The sequence below is a fragment of the Megachile rotundata genome, chromosome 9 (genome assembly GCF_050947335.1).
Source record: "Megachile rotundata isolate GNS110a chromosome 9, iyMegRotu1, whole genome shotgun sequence".
NCBI classification, from domain to species: domain Eukaryota; kingdom Metazoa; phylum Arthropoda; class Insecta; order Hymenoptera; family Megachilidae; genus Megachile; species Megachile rotundata.
Window position 1 is genome coordinate 18,202,569 of NC_134991.1, and position 24,038 is coordinate 18,226,606.

The following is a 24,038-nucleotide window of genomic DNA, read 5'->3' on the forward strand; positions in this document are numbered from 1 at the left end:
ATATATATGTATATATATGTATATATATATATATATATACACACACATATATATAAATATTAGAGTTTGGTAATTTTGCAATGTTCTGTTTGAATATCGACTGTTATCTGAAACAATCTAATAAGTTAAAAATTAGCCTATTGCAATGAGACGTTTCAAAGTTTTGTGTAGAGAAAACCACAGGTCCTAACAAATAATTACATAATACTAAACCAAAATATTGTAATGATCAATAAAATGCCAAAGTGAAAACATCGATTGAATGGTATACACGTTGATATACAGAATATATCTGTTTAAAAAAAAAAAAAAAAAAAAAAAGTTTGTTCAGTCTCATCATGTATATCCTTTGTGCATTTACATACCGGTTTATAAACCTTAGATTATCGATCTAGCGCTTTTGATTCAATAGAATATCGAAACGTTTAACTTAGTAAACCACAATTACTCAAGTTGTTCTTGATAATAACATCGGTTACAGCATCAAAAACAAACTGTATATTAGAGGTGTCAGTGGCACATGTGAAATGTGTATAAATTTGTTTCTGATCTTTTCTTTTATTCAAATTTTCGAATTTCATTTGAATATAAGAAGCACATTCTTCGTAAGTGTTGGCACCTTTATATTCTGGGAAACAAATAGTTAAGGGGCTCCTGGTGATCTTCTCTTCGAAAAGATCTTTTTTGTTTAAAAATAAAATAATCGACGTTTCAACGAACCATTTGCTATTGCAAATGGAATCGAATAGTTTCATCGATTCGATCATCCTATTCATTTCTTCGTCTTCCGCTAGAACCAAATCATAGCCACTTAGCGCGACGCAGAAAATAATAGCGGTAACACCTTCGAAACAGTGTATCCATTTTTTTCTTTCCGATCGTTGACCACCAACATCAAACATTCTGATTTACGGAAAAAAAAAATAAAACGTCGTTTAATACAAAATAATGTAATGCAGAAAATAAAAATTATTAAACGTATTTCAAAAATAACTTACTTAAAGTGTAAACCTTTAAAAGAGAAATGTGTTTCTACAATTCCCGTTGTTTTTACGCGCGTTCTTAGAACATCTTGTTGGGTAGGAATGTAATTAGGTTGCGCTATGCGATCTAAAGCGTTAAGATAGTATGCTGCCGAGTCATTCAGTTGGTATTCCCTACTACGCGTGAAACAAAGCTGTACTCCCGCGTCCTGCCACAATCGTTTCATTAATAGCACCAGTTCCCCAGTTAGCTCACCCTCCTCTGCCGCAGAAGCTAGGGTAAAGAATTGGCGTGCTATATCCTACAACATAATTATGATTTATTAACACGTATCAAACATAGTACCACATAATACAATATAAAACACTTTTATTCTAAAGCTAACGTATTTACCGCTTTGTTAGGGTCTGCAAAATCGATTCTAAGTTGTCCCATGGCTCTGATTATTGCCATAAGGCTTTGTATCGTGTTGCTATATACTACAGGTTTATATTGTTCACATTCCTCTTTGCTGTAGCCAGTTTCGTGTATAATTTTCATTTGTTTCACTATCGTAGATTTCCCAGATTCTCCCGCTCCTTAAAATGTAAACGTTATTATAATTAAAATACTCGTTCTTTATTCCCTATTCTAGTTAACCTTTAAAGTACGAAACGAATGATTCGCATCTCGATAATTGAAAGTTTAGCGAACCCAATATGTCAGTTACATTTGAAAATTAAAGGTTGATTGAGACGATAAAGTTATGTACAACTACAGATGATCGAGCGATCATTCAATACGTCGTATCTAATGATTCACTCCAAACGATGATTCAAGTTTTCGGAAAATTGCCCGCGGTACGTTTCCGCGATTGCGCGAATCCAAATAATTAATTATTCCACGCGGGGGAGATCGTTCAAAATAAATGTACAACGGTAAAATGAGGAAAAGAAGAATACGGAAAAAAGGAAAACACGTTTCTTCGATAGTCAAGCTTGCTGAATACGGTGATCCACTTTTCCGACAAACGAAGATACCGGAGAAACGAAAACCTCGCGAACAATATTACAAACAAAGAAACAGCGAAATAACAATGAAACGATTCTCTCGGGAGAAAGCATGTCAACGAAAAGAAAACGAGAAGAAATTACCGAGCAAGAGGAGCTTGACCTCACTGGCGGCTCGCTCGCCATCGGCTCTAAGATCCTTGTCGATCTTCTTAGACCTCTCCGCAGCTTCTTTCTCGCCGGTGGTGCTCACCGCGCAGCCCATCCTCGCCGGTGATCCTCTCTATCCTCTGTCAAAACAACGAACACCATGCACAGCGTCTATATAGAGCCTCTTCGAAACAGTCGTTTATTCACCGCGCTGCCGTGTATGACACTTGTTGCACGGACGTGTGGGAACCGCCCGCACGCGGTTGCTCTCGCATAGACACACCGATGAACACACACACCCGCGTACACTGGCTTTTGTGTAGTTCCCCTATCGATAATACATACGTATTATCGTACGATATTCGCATGCACGTGATCTATTTGACGAGTTTGCTCGCTGCTTCACGTCAAAAACGATGACAATGGACCAAAACTGCACAGGCCCTTGATACCGGCACGACCGCTCCGCTTTCGAGCTGTATCCGCTCCTTCTCGGCGTGCACAACTCAACCAGGATTCGTGGAGATGTCACGATCGCGATTACGGACCAATCGGCGCGGAGATCGCCAATCCTTTTCGACCAATGAAAACGCAACGTTGAATGCATTCCTCCGGAATCCTTGCGCCATCTGATGCGCGAAATGTGCATACAAAGATCGGCCCGAAAATAGGAGGGTGATCTCGTAGTCTGTTTCGATCGATGACCATATGCCATTCCATTTTGGGGCCTACAGACCCCGAGTCATTGTTATTTTACGTATATAAATTAGAGGGATATGCAGGATCCCGAACATTCGAGATCACGTCGAAACGGGGCGGAATAGTTCGAACGAGATCGAGGGATATCTCGATTACATCGAATCAAATTACGAATCGCAGCTAGTTGTAATTTCGGTATTTTGAGTTTCGAATGAACCCGATAAAAGTAGGATTGCCTTTAATTTCCGGAAATCGGAAATCAAGCTGTATAAGTATGTCGAAAGATCGAGTCGAATCTCGGAATTCGTATTATCTTATTATATCGGTAAGGTTATCGCGACATCTTATCCGAAATAATTCCACTTTCCAGCCTATCCTGAAATTCGGATTATCGAGTGTCGATTCCATTCGGACACTTCCAGCATATAAATTATACATCTACACGTACAACAAATTTATCGTTTAATATCGGTTAATCGATGTATTTATTTCAAACAAATATTTTCTTATATTCTGTATAATGTCTTGTAACAGAAGCATACATAATATCATTTCGTAGATAACACGATACTAAAATAACACTAACGATGCTAAAATAATGCAATACAAGCATAATAGAAACTGCTCGTGATCTATCGGAGAAGTTAAAGAAAGATAAGACGAAGAATTAAACTTTTACCGATAAACGATGTCTGGCAAATTCTAGCAGAATTCGGAATTGTACCCAGATCCTGATCCAATTTCATCCAATCGTCTAACCCATCGAAATAGGTATATTTATAAATTCCAATAATAACAGTAAATTGAAATACCTCCGTAATGTTTCCTTTATAAATTAAAATTAATTTATAACTAGGATCACGGTCAATATGTACCCATTAATCATTCTTTTCAAAACGAAACGAAGTAACGTTCACTTTCTGCTCTTAGGATGTATAGGAAAGGAAGTGTACACCATAGGTACTATCGGATATGCATGTACTACCTCCATTCAACACCAGTCGCGTCATCGGAATTTAAAGAAACATGATTATTAACACGTTTTGGTAATAAAATATGTTGAAAATAATTTTATTAACATTGTTACACTATTTCGCAGCGATATAGTAATCCATTAAAAAATAAAAGATTATAATTCGTTGGGAACGTCGAAAGGAATATCGTACAATACATTCCATGTACATAATTTTACAACGTGTACGACAAATATTCGTATCGTTTGATTTTCGATTTCGATCGATTCGAATCTTAATTATGCTCGTTATTTGTTGACGTTTATACGTATGTTTGTATACACGTATAATCAACGTCCCGTAATTGCCGTCGTAAGTCGATCACAGTTCTCATAGAGAAACTTTCATTAGCGAACGGACGAATCAGTCCGAGATCATTACGGAAACATGGTGTCGTTGCAAATTCTAGTGAGTTTAAATTCTATTAAAAGATACAATACATCTTCGATAATAAGAAAAAAGGCATAAAGTTATTTTGCTTCTTTGTTACCTCAGCTTCTCTTCGGTTATGTCTCATTTGTCTTGACGCAAGTTTCGACGGACGATTTTTTGGACGAACAATTGAAGAAGACAAAAACCGAAATAGCTAAACTTTGTTTTCGCGATGAACAACCAGGTAAAAGAAAAAAGTAAATCATCGAATTCAAAGTAGAAAGAAAAACTCTGTAACGTTATTATCGTAGTCGAAAGAAAAGTGTACAACGTGAGCTGGGATAAATTATGGCAGCAGAATTTCGATAAAGAACAGCTATTCACGGTAAACGCATTCAACAGGATCCTCCTGATCGAAGGAAATCGTGTGCTAACGTTGCTTTTCGACACACCTCCGTCGAATCGAACGTTCTCGCAGCAAATAATGTTAGCTGGTACCGATAGCTCTACAAAATTCGTCAAAGTATAAATAACAGTATTTTCGTTCGTTAATAATTTGCAGTTTAAATTTATTCGATGAATTATTAGTTTCTCAATTGGCGTTAACTACTACATTAAAAATAACCATATATATTAATCTTTAATTTCACCGTTAAACTGCAAAGTATTAAATAATTTCTGAACCGGTTCGCTTTTACAATTTCAATTAACACGTTATAGAGCATCGTTTGGAAGAACGTGTTATATCTTTTAATTTGTCGCACAACTGGATCGTGTAGTTTGTACACGGGAACGGAAGCAGAAGCGGGAACGGATAATTTTCAATTAAGACACCGACAATCGATTCAGCACAAAGGATATCCCATGGACGCCAGCTTTTTCGTTCGTGCGAATCGTCTCTATCTAGTAGTAGCTGATAATTCTGGCAAATTTACTGTGCCTTCCTTGTAAGTTCGAGCACGATGACCGCATAAATTTCTGTATTATTAAACACTTATTACGAAGTAAAGCACTTTTACGACACAAACATCGACAATTCGAACATTTTATAATTTATAAAATTAAAACGTTCCAAAGCCTTAGAGAAACCTCGGAACGCGTCGACCTGTTGATTAATAAAATTCATAAATAACAAAGATACCTTCTGTACAGAATATATCATTGGAGAGGAACGTACATGGACGTAGTGGCAGAAATAATGACTACCGCTGCAATATCAGTTACAACGTTCAGGCACAAGCAATCGACGATCATAGTTTTCGCGCAGAACGATAAAAATATGCCCAATATTGGATCCATGGTGTACGAATTTAAAGAAGACAGCCTCGATAGAATACAATTTCTCGATACATTAAATCCTGTTGCGATATATCATTATAATCATGCTGATTTCAATTTCATTTTTCTTACCAACGAACGTAGTCCGAGTAACTTGTTTTGGTGGGACGGTTCGTTTTCAGTTATTTTTCATTCTCGTTACTGTTCATATACGATGACTATGTAAGTCTGTTTTTAGGGCATGAATTGTTGAACTGGGTGCAAATTCCAGAAATCAAAGAATGCGATTTATTCCACGATGCGAACATCGAAGACGAGACATTTTTCTTAGTCGGTTGTAATGTAAGTTCAAAAGTTTTACGCGATTCCGAAAGTAAGAACTCTGTAAAATATTAGGGTACCAACCTAAAGATCGCGATTGTAAATCTATAGTTTCCACATTTCGAAATTACGTTATTTCAGACTTTTGATATTTCGAAGTATTATTTTTGAAACCTCCTATAACTTGTGCGAAGCACAGGCCCAATAATTAGCGTTAAAACATTATAAAATTAGAATTAAAATTCGCATATATATTCCATTTCAGAACACTTTACGATTGTACAAATTTGAAAATGCATCGCATCCGAACTTGGTGACTTCCATAAAGCTATCGCATGCAAATAGAGTTATCGACGTACAAATTGAAATCGAAAAATCCACGATAACTATGTTGGTGGTCATCGTTAACAAAAATGACATTTACGTTATCCAATCATGGAAGTTACGCGTGGATGAAATTCCTGGAGGTTCAATTATCCTATCGAAAGCGAACATGATTTCAAAATTATTCCATCATCACCATTACTTACGCACTCGTTTTCAGATTATTCGACAAAGGAGTACGATATGTTATCGAAGCATCTGGCAAAGCTGATCGAAATATTGCAAGAAAGAAAACCGATCGTAGACAATTATCAATCGTTGTGGCCCTCCTTATTACCGGTCGATAAAGACTTAGCGATAACACAGCCGCTGATGTTACCAACATTGATTCTAGATTCAGGGACTATAGGGAACATCGACGTCTCCGTCACGGAAAACGTAATCGTGCCTAGTGAACTTGAAGAAAATATAAAAAATCTTACTCACGATGTCAACGATATTTTAACGAGATCGAAAACTCTTCCAACGTTGAATAACAGAAATTTATCCGATAAAAACATCGTTGTCGATGGTGATGCGTTTATCGAATCGTTGAGAATCGATGCGATGAATGTGGATTTTTTCAACGACTTCGATACGCATTCGAACGACATCATCGATTCGAATGAAACCGAGGAATCCTCGTTACGTGGAAATAACATTATTATCGAGAACATTGAAATAAAATCGCTTTGCGGAATTCCATATCAACGTAAGTTCTATGTGATCCTTGGATGAACGTTATGTACCGATGAATTTGGCATTTCAATTTTGACATTGTTTGTATTTTCGACGAAATTATTACAGATTGGGTACTAAATAACGACACGTCAAGACTAGCGATAGACATTGCAGCGGACAAGGCTGTATTTTCAAATGACACGGTAGTCTTGCATTCGAACATCTCGACGAAAAATTTCAACGCGATAACATTGAACAATATTAATTTAGACGAATTCTTCGGCGAGTTATTTATCATCGATAAAAATCAAAAGATTAAAGGTGAACTTTTTTATAAAAATCAAAAGAAACTCCAAAGTAACGATCTAGACTCGAACAAGTACTATTAATTCGATGGAAACAAATCGAATTGTTTTAAACGAAATGTTCCACAGGTGATGTTATCTACAACGATATGTTACAAATTCAGTACGTTACGATGCAAACGTTAAACGGAGAACCATTTCATAATTACATGACTACAAGTACCGATCAATATTTCGATTCTTTTACTATAAAATCATTCGAGCTGAACAAATTGCACGCGATTTCGATAAATAGTGTTCCAGTTTCAGAAGCGGCACGAATTTCCAATAAGAATGTAATCAAAGGTATCGGTCAAATAATAACAATGAAATTTTTTACTTTACAGCAACCAGGAAAATCGGTCAGGATAGGTTTTGTCATAACAAAGTATTAAAAGATCACCGAGAATATGTTATTTTGCAGGCAAAGTGAAAATCGCAAGATTACAAGTTACGGGCAAGCTAACAGCGGATTCACATTTCGGATTACCCGAAGCTCAACATCAAATTTACTACAACGTTACCGTTAATGGCAACGCGAAGATTGCGACTCTCGACGTAGATAAACATACAACAATATTTCTGAACAACGAAGAATTTAAATTGAACAACATCTCAAAAACATTGTGGACGAAATCAACCGATCAAACCATCGAAAACAGCGTCGCATTCGAGAACAACATCACCGTCGATCGTCTGCAGACGAAGTATTTAAACGGATTCACGGGGGATGAATTCTTGTACACGAACGCGACGACGATTCCACAGACTTTCAAGAAACTACACTTTGAAAATGTTCACGTAGAGGACACGGTATTAACGAAACAAGAGAACAATAGCATTTTCCAAGTTGCTCCCGAATCGCTGTCTATTCAAAAGAAATTATCCATTAAACAGTTGCATACAAATCAATTGTTTACCGAAATTTACAATGATTTTCTCATTACCGATATATCGAACGGAAAACTATCGAATTTTTCACGAACGACCAATTTTCCTACGGTTCGAGCGAAACGAGTCAACGCAAAGGAGTTACGGTTCCACTTCTTCAACGATACGGATAGCGCAACTTTCTTACGAGGCGCAAACAATTCTGAGAAAGATGGAAAAACAACATTTCTCAAGGCGCCAGAGTTTCATGTCGAAAATCTAAACGTTGAAAAAATCAACGATATTAGTATGAAGATATTTACGAAGAATATACAGATATCCGATTTAAAAGACTTGGTAATAGACGATGATCTGACGGTGAACGGTAACATTGAAATCGATCGAATCGACGATCAATCGGCAATAACTTACCTGAGAAATATGGTAAAAGGAGATATCGTGTTTACAAGAAAATTAACAGTAGACGAGTTAACTGTTCGGAACGCTACTCTAGAATCATTGCACGGCTACAACTCGAAAGATCTGTTTGACGGTGTTTTTTCCAAATCCCGGGAACAAGTGGTGCCCGGAAATTTCTCATTCTACAAGATCGTTACCAAAAACGTTGAAAGCAAATTCGTCAACGAGAAAAACACTTCTGAATCGATGTGGATCGATAAACCTTTGTTTTTAACGGGAAATATCACGTTCGAGGATTTGATCGTAGAAGGAGACGTTGCAACAAAGACATTAAATGGTCGTGATGTTAACGAGGTAACGTTTTAAATATTAACACTTCGAACAGATCGTCGAATTAATCTTTTTAATCATAAAACTTATCGTTTCAGCTATACAATAGCCCGTTGAACTTGCCAGTGTCAAACATCGATACGTTGGAAGTAGACGGAAACGTTTCTTGGATCTCTTATTCTTCATTGAAGCGTTCGCCTTCTTTAACTTTTCTCTTGGAAAATGGAATGACCAAAAGTACCGATCAAGCCGTACTAGGAGAGGTCGTTTTCGAGAACGATGCGTCGGCATCAAGAGTAGAAGGGACGATTAAAGATATAGACGAAATACGCGATATCGTAGAACATACCGTGCAAGACGATGATGACATTATTCAAGTAGACAGTGTCAAGATTTTTAACAAGATCGTTACTATCGATAATTTGTTGGTAACCGGCGGAACGAATATTTCTATAATTAATAATATCAGCATTATCGAATTCAACAACTCTGTGGCGAAGAAAGATGAAAGCGTGACGATAACGAAGCCCATCAGTTTCCGAGACGAAGTAACGATCGATGAAGTTCTCGTCGACGATAATGTCGATAACGTTCCTTTGGAAGGATTAACCTTAGCAACCGATACGTTGCCCAGAGTTACGTTCAAGAATCTTATCGTGTCGGAGGATGTATCCTTGAAAAATCTAGACGGAGTAGATTTCGACAAATTCATGAAAAATCGTATAACTACCGACAAAGATCACGAAATATTTATCGATGTACAATTCAACGATATCATCGAAGTAACAGGTACAGCTTTAAATGTACGTTATTCGCGTACTCGTTGTTCGGGCACAGCGAGCGTTCTTTAGACTACTCGTATACATACATATACATATACGTACTCGAACTGGTTACGATTTCTTCGGCACGCACTCGATCGCAACGCGAAACGGCGTAAACGAACACGATACTCGGGTCTCGCGAGACATTCTAGATACTAATTTCTACTTATATGTATCTTAGGAAACGCGACTGTGACGCAAATCAACGGCATTGATCCTTCGGATCTGATCTTGAACGGAATGCAAGAAACGCAGTTGATATCCGGCTCAAAGATTTTCGAGGAAGATGTCGTGGTACAGGGTAACATCAATACAAAATTGATCAATAACATGGATATATCTTCGGAATACAAGAGTGGTATACAAACGGACGAAGACGTCGAAATAATCGGAGATTTGGTAAAACAATCCTTCCTTACTCCATGTTCGACTAGAATTTCTGATAACAAATCGTAGATTTTTCTTCGACGAATTTTCTTGTATCTGTACTCCTGCAGGTTTTCACGTCAACCGTTAACGTTCCAAAAAACGTGTACGTTTCAAAACTGATAAACGGGATATATTTGCACACCGTTCTCGCTGATTCGGAAAAAATAGTCGAGAAAACCGTGCAAACGTTCGAACGAAATGAAAGCGCACGAAACGAGAAAATTCGAGAGTCCGCATTAATATCTTCGAGCATGGGAAATATTTTTTCCTATATCGAAGAAGAAGATCGATTGAAAATCCAAGTACCAAACGTTAAGAAAGTCGATATCGTTTATTACGAAAAAACAACAAAATTGAATATGTTCGGAGAAGAACCAGGATCATCTTGCGGACTTCCCGATAACTGTTCTTGTCCTACGCAATACGTTGCTGAACTTACCAACGATGGATGTCGTATTCGTAAAACGAACGGTACCATAATTGTACGAAATTATCACGAATCGCGCAACGCATTCGGCGTGAACGTGATAACGAATACGATAGGAAACAATCGAGATTGCGTTAGAAACAAAAGCGAGGATGAATTTATCACGATTTCCTGGATGAAATTTCAATTAATCGATACAGGAGACGTTTTAGCTAACACGGGTGAATCGTCTCCACGGATTCATGGCTTTATAAAGGATGCAAAAGTTTTTGCGACACACGAAAGTATGCGAACTAAATTTTACCGTGCTTCCGATACAAATCATTTTCAATCGATATCAGAAACGTATAATTCCCTTTGAAACTGGATGTTAATTTATCGGTTCTAGATGCAGCTTTTGTCGTATTGGCAATCGACTACGATACGTTATTCGCGACAGGTCGCGCAAGTTCCTTAATCTATAAAATTGATTTAGAGAAGAATTCGTTGTCGTTACAACAGGAATTGCACACCGATGGCGCCTCGGCTATCGAAATCTTTCAAACAAATCATCACGATGTATATCTTCTCGTAGGATGCTTCGGAAAGTCGGAAAAATCTTTTCTTTACAAGTTAAACACCCTTACATCCGAAGTAAATCTTTATCGATCATTAAAAGGTAAAACAAGATATATCGACAGTAATTTAAAAAAAAATGTAATATTCTAGTTTACAACGGTCCGAACATTCGGAGGTAAAACACGTAACGCAAAAAGTCTACGTCGAGAAGAGGATCATTTCATTTTACTGGACGATTACGATACGAGCGCTGTAAATATCTTCCATTATGATTCGGAATATGATAATTTTTACAATTACCAAAGCCTGTTTCATGATTCGCCGATCGAAGGAATAGAAATTTTCTACTCGGGTGGTAAGAACGACAATCTCGATAATCCACTGAAATAATAGTAATTTTTCGAATCTGTTTTTCTCGTTCCTTGTTTGTAGAGCACGGTGAAAGCGATTCTTTCGTTATCGTCACAACGATCAACGATCAATTTTACATTTACAAATATACGTATGCTCAGGTAAGGGTTCATTTAAAAAACAAAAAACCGATAAAGTTTCGTACATTTTTATATACGCAAAATTATACCTATATTTATATATCCATCGATAAGTTAGATTAAATTTCACTTTCAGAAATTTCAGATGAAATCTCATCATCGAATAGATGATTTGCAAAGTGTATCACCATTTAAGTATTTAGGAAATAGTTATGTTTTCGTCGGTACTAGTGGAAACAGTACGATATTGAGAATCGTACAACAAGGACCACGCTAACGTTTCGATAAATCTGTTTGTTTAGAACGTTCGCTTTAAGAAATATATTGTATCCGCATTTGTCGCGGAAGGATAAATCAATCCGTGTTCTTAATCATTTATTCGTATGCAAGAGAAATGACTTTCTCTCGATCCAAAACTTATACAGCATGTTTCCTCGTAAATCGTAGTAACAATATTTGCAACGTAAGAGTATATTTAGACAGCGAATGGTTATATCGTTTGTTGCATTCAACTTCTGGCCAATAATACTTTTGCGAATAAAATGCAATGTATTGTACGTAAATACGCCGCTTCAAACGATTTTATTTCGAAGCGGGCTTAGCGTCGAACGAATTGCGCTGGCGCAATTCCGATAGAACGATTACAGTTTAATTTGTTCGTTTGCACGAAAGAAATTCGAGGAGAAAACAAATAATAGAGTATAAAATCGACGGAAAGAAAGTACCGTCGGTAATTACATTTCGTGGTCGTAATTATTTCGGAAGGTACCTAGTTGCACAGTTGTATCGAATCCATACATATGTATAATCGCGAATACCAGAACCGTCAAGGTTTTACTGCTTCACGAAGTGGTGGCCATTGAAATATCTACATTGAAGTTCCTCCGTCATTCTAATAGGACACTACGTTAAAGTATCAAGGTATAATCAATCACGAAAAGTGTCTCTTCCCGCACGAAATGATTCGAAATCCTTCAGGCCTGACGATTTAAAGTTCGACTGTCAGTGTACCATTACGTATAAACGAAACAGTTTTGTTCGTCTCGAATTGTATATACGAATGGTAATCTACTTAATATTTATAATTCAGTATAATCGAAGATATTTCCTATAATCGAAGGTATTCAAACATTTCCATTAGTTCGAAACGATCGAAATATTATCGACAAAGTTTTTTCGTCCGGCATGTTTTATTGGTTATGTGAATTTACGGTGAATCGGCATAATAGAGGATATTATGATCTTTCAATGTAATTCTCACAGTGTTATTAAAAGTTTATTCATTATGACATCTATCACCTTATTATCGGAATTAGTCTTTTTCATCGTTTAAAAATGTTCTAACGAAAATTGAATTTTGAGGTTATGACACGTATTAATGTATTAGTAACGAATGTCTTACTTTGTTAGAAACATGGAAAATGTGGTGAAATACCATCGTTTTCTCGCGATAGTTAAAATTTTTTTTCTTTTTTTACATATTATTTAAAATTATTAATAAGAGCATCGCTAATTAAGTAGGTGATCACGATGCGTGTGTACTTTATAAATTGTTTTTGTTCGTACAGATATTAAGACTGTTTCAATACGGTGATGGCTGTGAAAGGGCTAGTCGCGGCGATTGTTCAGTTTTTAACACAACAGTTGAAGGATGGCGATATTATAGCGGATTCGCGAGAAAGCCTGGAAGTAGCTATACAATGTTTAGAGAGTGCCTACAACCTGCAAGCATCCGATACTCCAGCAAATTTTAATCTATACGAAGTATACAAATCGGCCGTAGAGAATGCGAGACCTCAAGTTCCAGAAGCTACTCCGGAAGCGAAAGCAGAAGCCGAAAGACTAAAGAACGAAGGCAACGCGCTTATGAAAGCTGAAAAATACCATGAAGCGCTTGCTAACTATACAAAGTATACGTCTTGTATTTCATCATTAGATATATATATATATTGATACAACTTATAAACGAAATATTGTTCTGCAGGGCGATTCAGTTAGATGGCAGAAACGCAGTATATTACTGTAACCGTGCTGCAGCGTATAGTAAAATTGGCAATCATCAACAAGCCATTAAAGATTGTCACACGGCATTGTCCATCGATCCTTTGTACAGCAAAGCTTACGGTCGATTAGGTTTAGCGTACTCGAGCTTGGATAGACACAAAGAAGCTAAAGAAAGCTACCAAAAAGCTCTAGACATGGAACCCGATAACGAAAGTTACAAAAATAATGTACAAGTAGCAGAAGAGAAACTGGCTCAGCAGGGGATGAGCAATTTGGGACTGGGCGGAGGTGTGTTTCCAGGTATGGATTTTAGTTCGCTCTTGAGTAACCCTGCTCTTATGAATATAGTACGTCAAATGTTGTCCGATCAAGCCCTCCAAAACATGGTGGGCAATTTCATAAGCGAGAACGCAGAACAAGGAGTACGCATGGACGCCCTTTTGGAAGCGTAAGTGTTGTTTATAATTTTCGAAAGTGTACAACACGATATAAAAACGTACGTTTTCAATGATTTCGTAGCGGTCACCAGTTTGCGCATCAGTTGCAAAGTACCAACCCGGAATTGATAGAATCTATAAGACGGCAAATGGGAGGAAATCCGAACGATCCTGATCCACCTCAGCAGAATTAAAGAAGCCTGTGACCGAGTAATAATAATAATTGAAAAAGAAAAAAATATTTGGAACAACTTAAACGCAACTGTAATTAAAGTATGCGATAGTTGTAAGACAGTGCTAACCGATTTCTTTTTTTCTTTTCAAATATTACGACTGGGATTGACTCGAAATATCACTGTCTTCGAATTATAATCATACATGCATATATAAATTGTATATCTGTATATGTATGTATTCAACACACCTACTATAGAAATTGTCTCAAATTTAATTACAACAAGCTTGTTTCTCAAGAATGTTGACATTGTTTAATACGTGAAAATTTGGTAATAAATGTTAAAACATGGAAAACACATTGCTTATGTCATCGTCAATTGTTCGAGTACAATAAAATATACGCTAAAAAAAAAAAAAATATATCGTGCTGTGGGGAATTAAGAAAGTAAAAAAAAACCAACTCTCCTTACAACCTTTTTTTCTTTCTTTTTTATATAAACACTTATTTAAAATATTCTTTCTTTGTAATACATAAGTATTTGATATTTTCAAAATAACTGTGAATAGTAATAACTGAAATTGAAACTTGTTACATTACTTTTCATGATGAAATAAATAAATACACTGAAGAAACGAAATGCTGTTAAATTTGTAATTCACATTCTGTAAATATTGTTGTTTTTTTTTCTCTTGTTATGTAAGAAATATATTTTATCTCAAAAATGAAAATTAACACGCACACCAGAGACTGAGAGAATGTGTCTTCCGTGCTTGAAATGTAAATTTCAGTCTGACAGAGCAGCGATTCTGTAGAAACGATGAGCATTGAACACGAAATGTGAGAGGCACAAAGTATTAAGCTGCACCGCTTCAGTATCGCCAACTACCGTCAGTCACAGATCAGGCAGAACAGAGATGGGTGGCGCCGCAAAAAGCGTTTGTTGAGGACTACCAACCCGAAAGTCACGATACAGAATAGCCAACCGTAATGAGTCATAGATTACATTAGAGCTAGATGGGTCGCGGTGTAACAGTGCCAACTTGAAAATGTAAAGGAATGCAATAGTGCCAACACTAAATAGTCATAGAGCAGATAGTATCAAGATGGTCATGAAGCATTAACGCGGCAGTGCCAATCTCCAAGAGCGAACGACTTCGAAACTGGCAACCTACGAAATACTCTGCCGCATTTCGGAAAAGCCAACTTGTAAAACAAAAAATGCGAAGAAAATTCGAAAAGACCTCGAAGAAGGCAAGAAAATTTCGAAAAGCCCCGGAAATACAAAGAAAACGAATAAAAAGGAATAAAAAAAAAGAAAAGAAATCGATTTAGCGGTATTTTAACGAAACGAAGGAAATGTGAATCGGTATAGACATCAATGTGAACGTGACAGAGGAATCAATGTGAATAGGTAGAGGTACTAATGTGAACGTGTATAGGCATCAATGTGAACGAAACCTTGGCGACTCTACATGGTCAGCGCTTTGGACGCATCGGCGTGAAGGGGTGTTTCGGTGGTGCCAACCTCAAAGAGTAAAGGAATCGAAACCTGCCAACCTGAAAGATACATTGCCGCGAATCAGAATAGCCAACCTCAGTGAGTCCGAGAGCACCTGGAACGACGACGGTCAACAGGCTTCACTGTAGAAATACCAACTGTATGCAAATTGCGACAAGGAAAGACTGCCAACGTAATTGGCGAACGGAGAGTAATCGCCACCTAAGTACTGCCAACCACATTGAGTCACAGAATATCGGCAATCTAGGCGGCTGTGCACCAGCAAGCAGCAACTCAAGAGTGCCAACCTGAGGAAAATTGCGCGAGCGGAGGATTGCCAATATAAGTGTGGTGCGTCGTTCGGCAGCAATAAAAACTTCAACGAATAAGTCACTGAGCAGCGGGAAACGAGATGGTCGGGCAAAATGTCAACACCATGGGTAATGAGGCAGTGAAAGATCGCCAACTTTATTATTGGATCAGATGTGAACGGTATTTCAGCACTGCCAACCCGAACGTCGCTTAGCACTGATGCAATGCTGCCAACCCCGTAGAGTCACGGAGGAAATGAGATGTAGATGGTCGTGAGGCAGTAACCGCAGTAGTGGCAACATGACGGGTACGGTGGTAGTGATGGACTGCCAACCTGCAGAAAAAAAACCTCGGGAATAATTCAGTACCGCCAACCTAAAAGTCGTTTGACCGAAGCAGTACCATATTCGCAACAGTTATGAGCGACGCAGCAACCCGAACCGAGATGGCTGCTGCTGTAGAAAAGCGAGGCTAAAAATACAAAGGAATGTAGTAGTGCGAAGAATAATCAGTCATCGAATAACGGCAACCAAGATGGCTGTGCGTCATTAATCGCAGAACTGCCAACTGAATGGATAACACGTCAGTGAAGGAGTGCCAACCTAATCCTCGAAGCGGAAGTGCGCAACAGGTAAGTGGTGCCAACCGAAATCCGGGATGCGGTAGCGTGAATCGGCCTTTTCCAAGATGGCGGACCGACGCTACGACGCACGTGCTGGCGGTGCTGCAAAAATCGTAAAAAACGTGGAAAAATCGGTGAAAGCGTGCCGTGCAGTGCCGTGAAAGTGTTGTGGGAGTGCCGTGGAGTGTCTGTGAGTGCCGTGCGTGCAGTGGGTGCCGTGGAAAGTGCGTTTCGTGCGGGGGTGCAGTGCGTGCCACGTGGCGGGTGCAGCGGAACCGGTGGAAAATCGTGAAAAGCGGCGGAAATGCAGCGAAAATCGTGCCGTGGAGTGCCTTGTGAGTGCAGTGGATGCCGTGGGTGTCGTGAAAATGCTGCTGCAGGTGCTGGTGCGGGGGTGGGGGCCGGGGAGGGTAGTGCGTGGGTGCAGGTGCAGTGGAACCGTTGGAAAAGCTGCGGAAAAATCGTGCTGCGGAGCGGCGTGCAATGCTCTTGAATCGCCGGGAGTGCAGTGCGAGTGGCGTCCGGTGCGTGGGTGGCACGTGCGGGGTGCAATGCAGGTGCAGTGCGTGGGTGCAGGAAAAGCGGCGGACCGACCCGGAAAAGCGGCGGCAGCGGCCGGAAAATCGCCCCGAAAACCCCGGCGCAAAATCCACCCCTGAGGGGAGGGGGGTTTGGGGGGTGGGGTTAGTAGAGGGTAACCTGTCTTAATAAACTAACTCGTATGGTATACTACGCTTGGAATTCCATAAAGGTTTGTATATCGTACAGGTTATTTAATGACTTCCATTCTTTCCTATTCCATACGAGTTAGGTTATTAAAACAGGTTATTGAAACTCTGTCTTATTTGTAGTGATCGGCGCAGTGAATAAAGAGACTCGTTGTTACAGTGAAATGCATTTATTGGAACATTCAGTGGAACCTATTGGATTACAAATCTTGTGGTATAGTGAGAGTGCAATAGTGAATATAACCGACTGTATTACATAACCTCGTGGAATAGCAGTGCATGGAGTAGTGAATACAACCTGGTGTAATAACAAACCTAGTGGAAGAGGTGTATTGGAATTCCATACGAGTTAGGTTATTAAAACAGGTTATTTTGTTAGTGACAATTTGTTGAAGTAACCTACTTGAATAATTCCACCTTGTGGAATAGTGAGAATGGAATAGTGAGTGCATTGGATTACCTGACCTTCTGGAATAGCAGCACATGGTGAGTACATGCACACAATATAACAAGGTTAGGGCATCTAACATGTTAGATCACATCAAGCTACCTCTCCAAAGGTTAGGTCACATTGAGCTTTACCTCGGAAGGTTAGATCACCTCAAGCTTATTTAATATACACCTAACCAACTCCCGAAGTTGTTTGTGTTAGGTTAGGTTAGGTTAGGTTAGGTTAGGTTAGGTTAGGTTAGGTTAGGTTAGGTTAGGTTAGGTTAGGTTAGGTTAGGTTAGGTTAGGTTAGGTTAGGTTAGGTTAGGTTAGGTTAGGTTAGGTTAGGTTAGGTTAGGTTAGGTTAGGTTAGGTTAGGTTAGGTTAGGTTAGGTTAGGTTAGGTTAGGTTAGGTTAGGTTAGGTTAGGTTAGGTTAGGTTAGGTTAGGTTAGGTTAGGTTAGGTTAGGTTAGGTTAGGTTAGGTTAGGTTAGGTTAGGTTAGGTTAGGTTAGGTTAGGTTAGGTTAGGTTAGGTTAGGTTAGGTTAGGTTAGGTTAGGTTAGGTTAGGTTAGGTTAGGTTAGGTTAGGTTAGGTTAGGTTAGGTTAGGTTAGGTTAGGTTAGGTTAGGTTAGGTTAGGTTAGGTTAGGTTAGGTTAGGTTAGGTTAGGTTAGGTTAGGTTAGGTTAGGTTAGGTTAGGTTAGGTTAGGTTAGGTTAGGTTAGGTTAGGTTAGGTTAGGTTAGGTTAGGTTAGGTTAGGTTAGGTTAGGTTAGGTTAGGTTAGGTTAGGTTAGGTTAGGTTAGGTTAGGTTAGGTTAGGTTAGGTTAGGTTAGGTTAGGTTAGGTTAGGTTAGGTTAGGTTAGGTTAGGTTAGGTTAGGTTAGGTTAGGTTAGGTTAGGTTAGGTTAGGTTAGGTTAGGTTAGGTTAGGTTAGGTTAGGTTAGGTTAGGTTAGGTTAGGTTAGGTTAGGTTAGGTTAGGTTAGGTTAGGTTAGGTTAGGTTAGGTTAGGTTAGGTTAGGTTAGGTTAGGTTAGGTTAGGTTAGGTTAGGTTAGGTTAGGTTAGGTTAGGTTAGGTTAGGTTAGGTTAGGTTAGGTTAGGTTAGGTTAGGTTAGGTTAGGTTAGGTTAGGTTAGGTTAGGTTAGGTTAGGTTAGGTTAGGTTAGGTTAGGTTAGGTTAGGTTAGGTTAGGTTAGGTTAGGTTAGGTTAGGTTAGGTTAGGTTAGGTTAGGTTAGGTTAGGTTAGGTTAGGTTAGGTTAGGTTAGGTTAGGTTAGGTTAGGTTAGGTTAGGTTAGGTTAGGTTAGGTTAGGTTAGGTTAGGTTAGGTTAGGTTAGGTTAGGTTAGGTTAGGTTAGGTTAGGTTAGGTTAGGTTAGGTTAGGTTAGGTTAGGTTAGGTTAGGTTAGGTTAGGTTAGGTTAGGTTAGGTTAGGTTAGGTTAGGTTAGGTTAGGTTAGGTTAGGTTAGGTTAGGTTAGGTTAGGTTAGGTTAGGTTAGGTTAGGTTAGGTTAGGTTAGGTTAGGTTAGGTTAGGTTAGGTTAGGTTAGGTTAGGTTAGGTTAGGTTAGGTTAGGTTAGGTTAGGTTAGGTTAGGTTAGGTTAGGTTAGGTTAGGTTAGGTTAGGTTAGGTTAGGTTAGGTTAGGTTAGGTTAGGTTAGGTTAGGTTAGGTTAGGTTAGGTTAGGTTAGGTTAGGTTAGGTTAGGTTAGGTTAGGTTAGGTTAGGTTAGGTTAGGTTAGGTTAGGTTAGGTTAGGTTAGGTTAGGTTAGGTTAGGTTAGGTTAGGTTAGGTTAGGTTAGGTTAGGTTAGGTTAGGTTAGGTTAGGTTAGGTTAGGTTAGGTTAGGTTAGGTTAGGTTAGGTTAGGTTAGGTTAGGTTAGGTTAGGTTAGGTTAGGTTAGGTTAGGTTAGGTTAGGTTAGGTTAGGTTAGGTTAGGTTAGGTTAGGTTAGGTTAGGTTAGGTTAGGTTAGGTTAGGTTAGGTTAGGTTAGGTTAGGTTAGGTTAGGTTAGGTTAGGTTAGGTTAGGTTAGGTTAGGTTAGGTTAGGTTAGGTTAGGTTAGGTTAGGTTAGGTTAGGTTAGGTTAGGTTAGGTTAGGTTAGGTTAGGTTAGGTTAGGTTAGGTTAGGTTAGGTTAGGTTAGGTTAGGTTAGGTTAGGTTAGGTTAGGTTAGGTTAGGTTAGGTTAGGTTAGGTTAGGTTAGGTTAGGTTAGGTTAGGTTAGGTTAGGTTAGGTTAGGTTAGGTTAGGTTAGGTTAGGTTAGGTTAGGTTAGGTTAGGTTAGGTTAGGTTAGGTTAGGTTAGGTTAGGTTAGGTTAGGTTAGGTTAGGTTAGGTTAGGTTAGGTTAGGTTAGGTTAGGTTAGGTTAGGTTAGGTTAGGTTAGGTTAGGTTAGGTTAGGTTAGGTTAGGTTAGGTTAGGTTAGGTTAGGTTAGGTTAGGTTAGGTTAGGTTAGGTTAGGTTAGGTTAGGTTAGGTTAGGTTAGGTTAGGTTAGGTTAGGTTAGGTTAGGTTAGGTTAGGTTAGGTTAGGTTAGGTTAGGTTAGGTTAGGTTAGGTTAGGTTAGGTTAGGTTAGGTTAGGTTAGGTTAGGTTAGGTTAGGTTAGGTTAGGTTAGGTTAGGTTAGGTTAGGTTAGGTTAGGTTAGGTTAGGTTAGGTTAGGTTAGGTTAGGTTAGGTTAGGTTAGGTTAGGTTAGGTTAGGTTAGGTTAGGTTAGGTTAGGTTAGGTTAGGTTAGGTTAGGTTAGGTTAGGTTAGGTTAGGTTAGGTTAGGTTAGGTTAGGTTAGGTTAGGTTAGGTTAGGTTAGGTTAGGTTAGGTTAGGTTAGGTTAGGTTAGGTTAGGTTAGGTTAGGTTAGGTTAGGTTAGGTTAGGTTAGGTTAGGTTAGGTTAGGTTAGGTTAGGTTAGGTTAGGTTAGGTTAGGTTAGGTTAGGTTAGGTTAGGTTAGGTTAGGTTAGGTTAGGTTAGGTTAGGTTAGGTTAGGTTAGGTTAGGTTAGGTTAGGTTAGGTTAGGTTAGGTTAGGTTAGGTTAGGTTAGGTTAGGTTAGGTTAGGTTAGGTTAGGTTAGGTTAGGTTAGGTTAGGTTAGGTTAGGTTAGGTTAGGTTAGGTTAGGTTAGGTTAGGTTAGGTTAGGTTAGGTTAGGTTAGGTTAGGTTAGGTTAGGTTAGGTTAGGTTAGGTTAGGTTAGGTTAGGTTAGGTTAGGTTAGGTTAGGTTAGGTTAGGTTAGGTTAGGTTAGGTTAGGTTAGGTTAGGTTAGGTTAGGTTAGGTTAGGTTAGGTTAGGTTAGGTTAGGTTAGGTTAGGTTAGGTTAGGTTAGGTTAGGTTAGGTTAGGTTAGGTTAGGTTAGGTTAGGTTAGGTTAGGTTAGGTTAGGTTAGGTTAGGTTAGGTTAGGTTAGGTTAGGTTAGGTTAGGTTAGGTTAGGTTAGGTTAGGTTAGGTTAGGTTAGGTTAGGTTAGGTTAGGTTAGGTTAGGTTAGGTTAGGTTAGGTTAGGTTAGGTTAGGTTAGGTTAGGTTAGGTTAGGTTAGGTTAGGTTAGGTTAGGTTAGGTTAGGTTAGGTTAGGTTAGGTTAGGTTAGGTTAGGTTAGGTTAGGTTAGGTTAGGTTAGGTTAGGTTAGGTTAGGTTAGGTTAGGTTAGGTTAGGTTAGGTTAGGTTAGGTTAGGTTAGGTTAGGTTAGGTTAGGTTAGGTTAGGTTAGGTTAGGTTAGGTTAGGTTAGGTTAGGTTAGGTTAGGTTAGGTTAGGTTAGGTTAGGTTAGGTTAGGTTAGGTTAGGTTAGGTTAGGTTAGGTTAGGTTAGGTTAGGTTAGGTTAGGTTAGGTTAGGTTAGGTTAGGTTAGGTTAGGTTAGGTTAGGTTAGGTTAGGTTAGGTTAGGTTAGGTTAGGTTAGGTTAGGTTAGGTTAGGTTAGGTTAGGTTAGGTTAGGTTAGGTTAGGTTAGGTTAGGTTAGGTTAGGTTAGGTTAGGTTAGGTTAGGTTAGGTTAGGTTAGGTTAGGTTAGGTTAGGTTAGGTTAGGTTAGGTTAGGTTAGGTTAGGTTAGGTTAGGTTAGGTTAGGTTAGGTTAGGTTAGGTTAGGTTAGGTTAGGTTAGGTTAGGTTAGGTTAGGTTAGGTTAGGTTAGGTTAGGTTAGGTTAGGTTAGGTTAGGTTAGGTTAGGTTAGGTTAGGTTAGGTTAGGTTAGGTTAGGTTAGGTTAGGTTAGGTTAGGTTAGGTTAGGTTAGGTTAGGTTAGGTTAGGTTAGGTTAGGTTAGGTTAGGTTAGGTTAGGTTAGGTTAGGTTAGGTTAGGTTAGGTTAGGTTAGGTTAGGTTAGGTTAGGTTAGGTTAGGTTAGGTTAGGTTAGGTTAGGTTAGGTTAGGTTAGGTTAGGTTAGGTTAGGTTAGGTTAGGTTAGGTTAGGTTAGGTTAGGTTAGGTTAGGTTAGGTTAGGTTAGGTTAGGTTAGGTTAGGTTAGGTTAGGTTAGGTTAGGTTAGGTTAGGTTAGGTTAGGTTAGGTTAGGTTAGGTTAGGTTAGGTTAGGTTAGGTTAGGTTAGGTTAGGTTAGGTTAGGTTAGGTTAGGTTAGGTTAGGTTAGGTTAGGTTAGGTTAGGTTAGGTTAGGTTAGGTTAGGTTAGGTTAGGTTAGGTTAGGTTAGGTTAGGTTAGGTTAGGTTAGGTTAGGTTAGGTTAGGTTAGGTTAGGTTAGGTTAGGTTAGGTTAGGTTAGGTTAGGTTAGGTTAGGTTAGGTTAGGTTAGGTTAGGTTAGGTTAGGTTAGGTTAGGTTAGGTTAGGTTAGGTTAGGTTAGGTTAGGTTAGGTTAGGTTAGGTTAGGTTAGGTTAGGTTAGGTTAGGTTAGGTTAGGTTAGGTTAGGTTAGGTTAGGTTAGGTTAGGTTAGGTTAGGTTAGGTTAGGTTAGGTTAGGTTAGGTTAGGTTAGGTTAGGTTAGGTTAGGTTAGGTTAGGTTAGGTTAGGTTAGGTTAGGTTAGGTTAGGTTAGGTTAGGTTAGGTTAGGTTAGGTTAGGTTAGGTTAGGTTAGGTTAGGTTAGGTTAGGTTAGGTTAGGTTAGGTTAGGTTAGGTTAGGTTAGGTTAGGTTAGGTTAGGTTAGGTTAGGTTAGGTTAGGTTAGGTTAGGTTAGGTTAGGTTAGGTTAGGTTAGGTTAGGTTAGGTTAGGTTAGGTTAGGTTAGGTTAGGTTAGGTTAGGTTAGGTTAGGTTAGGTTAGGTTAGGTTAGGTTAGGTTAGGTTAGGTTAGGTTAGGTTAGGTTAGGTTAGGTTAGGTTAGGTTAGGTTAGGTTAGGTTAGGTTAGGTTAGGTTAGGTTAGGTTAGGTTAGGTTAGGTTAGGTTAGGTTAGGTTAGGTTAGGTTAGGTTAGGTTAGGTTAGGTTAGGTTAGGTTAGGTTAGGTTAGGTTAGGTTAGGTTAGGTTAGGTTAGGTTAGGTTAGGTTAGGTTAGGTTAGGTTAGGTTAGGTTAGGTTAGGTTAGGTTAGGTTAGGTTAGGTTAGGTTAGGTTAGGTTAGGTTAGGTTAGGTTAGGTTAGGTTAGGTTAGGTTAGGTTAGGTTAGGTTAGGTTAGGTTAGGTTAGGTTAGGTTAGGTTAGGTTAGGTTAGGTTAGGTTAGGTTAGGTTAGGTTAGGTTAGGTTAGGTTAGGTTAGGTTAGGTTAGGTTAGGTTAGGTTAGGTTAGGTTAGGTTAGGTTAGGTTAGGTTAGGTTAGGTTAGGTTAGGTTAGGTTAGGTTAGGTTAGGTTAGGTTAGGTTAGGTTAGGTTAGGTTAGGTTAGGTTAGGTTAGGTTAGGTTAGGTTAGGTTAGGTTAGGTTAGGTTAGGTTAGGTTAGGTTAGGTTAGGTTAGGTTAGGTTAGGTTAGGTTAGGTTAGGTTAGGTTAGGTTAGGTTAGGTTAGGTTAGGTTAGGTTAGGTTAGGTTAGGTTAGGTTAGGTTAGGTTAGGTTAGGTTAGGTTAGGTTAGGTTAGGTTAGGTTAGGTTAGGTTAGGTTAGGTTAGGTTAGGTTAGGTTAGGTTAGGTTAGGTTAGGTTAGGTTAGGTTAGGTTAGGTTAGGTTAGGTTAGGTTAGGTTAGGTTAGGTTAGGTTAGGTTAGGTTAGGTTAGGTTAGGTTAGGTTAGGTTAGGTTAGGTTAGGTTAGGTTAGGTTAGGTTAGGTTAGGTTAGGTTAGGTTAGGTTAGGTTAGGTTAGGTTAGGTTAGGTTAGGTTAGGTTAGGTTAGGTTAGGTTAGGTTAGGTTAGGTTAGGTTAGGTTAGGTTAGGTTAGGTTAGGTTAGGTTAGGTTAGGTTAGGTTAGGTTAGGTTAGGTTAGGTTAGGTTAGGTTAGGTTAGGTTA

At 38.9% G+C, this 24,038-nt stretch overlaps 3 protein-coding genes across 9 annotated transcripts; 2 read left to right on the forward strand and 1 right to left on the reverse strand.

Annotated features, from left to right (window-relative positions):
- Positions 1–295: 295 nt before the first annotated feature.
- On the reverse strand, positions 296–2,635 carry Galphai (G protein alpha i subunit). 2 transcript variants are annotated; one of them, XM_003707890.3, is made up of 4 exons: positions 2,118–2,635; positions 1,378–1,562; positions 999–1,285; positions 296–903 (listed from the first exon to the last, which is right to left on the reverse strand). In XM_003707890.3, the coding sequence occupies exons 1-4, from the start codon at positions 2,236–2,238 to the stop codon at positions 426–428; spliced, it is 1,071 nt and encodes a 356-aa protein (XP_003707938.1). In that variant the 5' UTR covers positions 2,239–2,635; the 3' UTR covers positions 296–425. The 2 variants fall into 2 exon arrangements, with proteins under 2 accessions (XP_003707938.1, XP_076391625.1); XM_076535510.1 differs by lacking the exon at positions 2,118–2,635 and adding an exon at positions 1,694–1,999.
- Positions 2,636–2,814: 179 nt separating this feature from the next.
- LOC100881625 (female sterile (1) M3) lies at positions 2,815–11,901 on the forward strand. The gene is made up of 21 exons (XM_012296423.2): positions 2,815–3,094; positions 3,193–3,303; positions 3,382–3,593; positions 3,753–4,243; positions 4,331–4,451; positions 4,519–4,730; positions 4,928–5,154; positions 5,360–5,655; positions 5,724–5,827; positions 6,072–6,273; positions 6,351–6,881; positions 6,977–7,171; positions 7,285–7,500; positions 7,619–8,838; positions 8,913–9,603; positions 9,820–10,037; positions 10,136–10,778; positions 10,883–11,127; positions 11,203–11,407; positions 11,485–11,564; positions 11,680–11,901. Exons 4-21 carry the CDS (start codon positions 4,223–4,225, stop codon positions 11,818–11,820), a joined length of 5,568 nt encoding a protein of 1,855 aa, XP_012151813.1. The 5' UTR covers positions 2,815–3,094; positions 3,193–3,303; positions 3,382–3,593; positions 3,753–4,222; the 3' UTR covers positions 11,821–11,901.
- Positions 11,902–12,118: 217 nt separating this feature from the next.
- Positions 12,119–14,517, forward strand: LOC100881949 (small glutamine-rich tetratricopeptide containing protein). 6 transcript variants are annotated; one of them, XM_076535515.1, is made up of 5 exons: positions 12,119–12,464; positions 13,112–13,453; positions 13,528–13,847; positions 13,920–13,995; positions 14,067–14,517. In XM_076535515.1, the coding sequence occupies exons 2-5, from the start codon at positions 13,137–13,139 to the stop codon at positions 14,176–14,178; spliced, it is 825 nt and encodes a 274-aa protein (XP_076391630.1). In that variant the 5' UTR covers positions 12,119–12,464; positions 13,112–13,136; the 3' UTR covers positions 14,179–14,517. The 6 variants fall into 6 exon arrangements, with proteins under 6 accessions (XP_076391630.1, XP_076391629.1, XP_012151831.1 ...); XM_076535514.1 differs by having other exon boundaries at positions 12,120–12,464; positions 13,528–13,835; positions 13,896–13,995; XM_012296441.2 differs by having other exon boundaries at positions 12,120–12,464; positions 13,528–13,995.
- The last annotated feature ends 9,521 nt before the right edge of the window (positions 14,518–24,038 follow it).

Coding starts and splice junctions, on each gene's coding strand:
- Galphai (XM_003707890.3), bottom strand. CDS start 2,238: ATGGGCTGCGCGGTGAGCACCACCGGCGAGAAAGAAGCTGCGGAGAGG. Junction 1,563..2,117: donor GGTCAAGCTCCTCTTGCTCG/GTAATTTCTTCT, acceptor TTACATTTTAAG/GAGCGGGAGAATCTGGGAAA. Junction 904..998: donor TTTAAAGGTTTACACTTTAA/GTAAGTTATTTT, acceptor TCCGTAAATCAG/AATGTTTGATGTTGGTGGTC.
- LOC100881625 (XM_012296423.2), top strand. CDS start 4,223: ATGGTGTCGTTGCAAATTCTA. Junction 5,656..5,723: donor TAACTTGTTTTGGTGGGACG/GTTCGTTTTCAG, acceptor GTCTGTTTTTAG/GGCATGAATTGTTGAACTGG. Junction 11,128..11,202: donor TAAACACCCTTACATCCGAA/GTAAATCTTTAT, acceptor GTAATATTCTAG/TTTACAACGGTCCGAACATT.
- LOC100881949 (XM_012296441.2), top strand. CDS start 13,137: ATGGCTGTGAAAGGGCTAGTCGCGGCGATTGTTCAGTTTTTAACACAA. Junction 13,454..13,527: donor GCGCTTGCTAACTATACAAA/GTATACGTCTTG, acceptor ATTGTTCTGCAG/GGCGATTCAGTTAGATGGCA. Junction 13,996..14,066: donor ATGGACGCCCTTTTGGAAGC/GTAAGTGTTGTT, acceptor ATGATTTCGTAG/CGGTCACCAGTTTGCGCATC.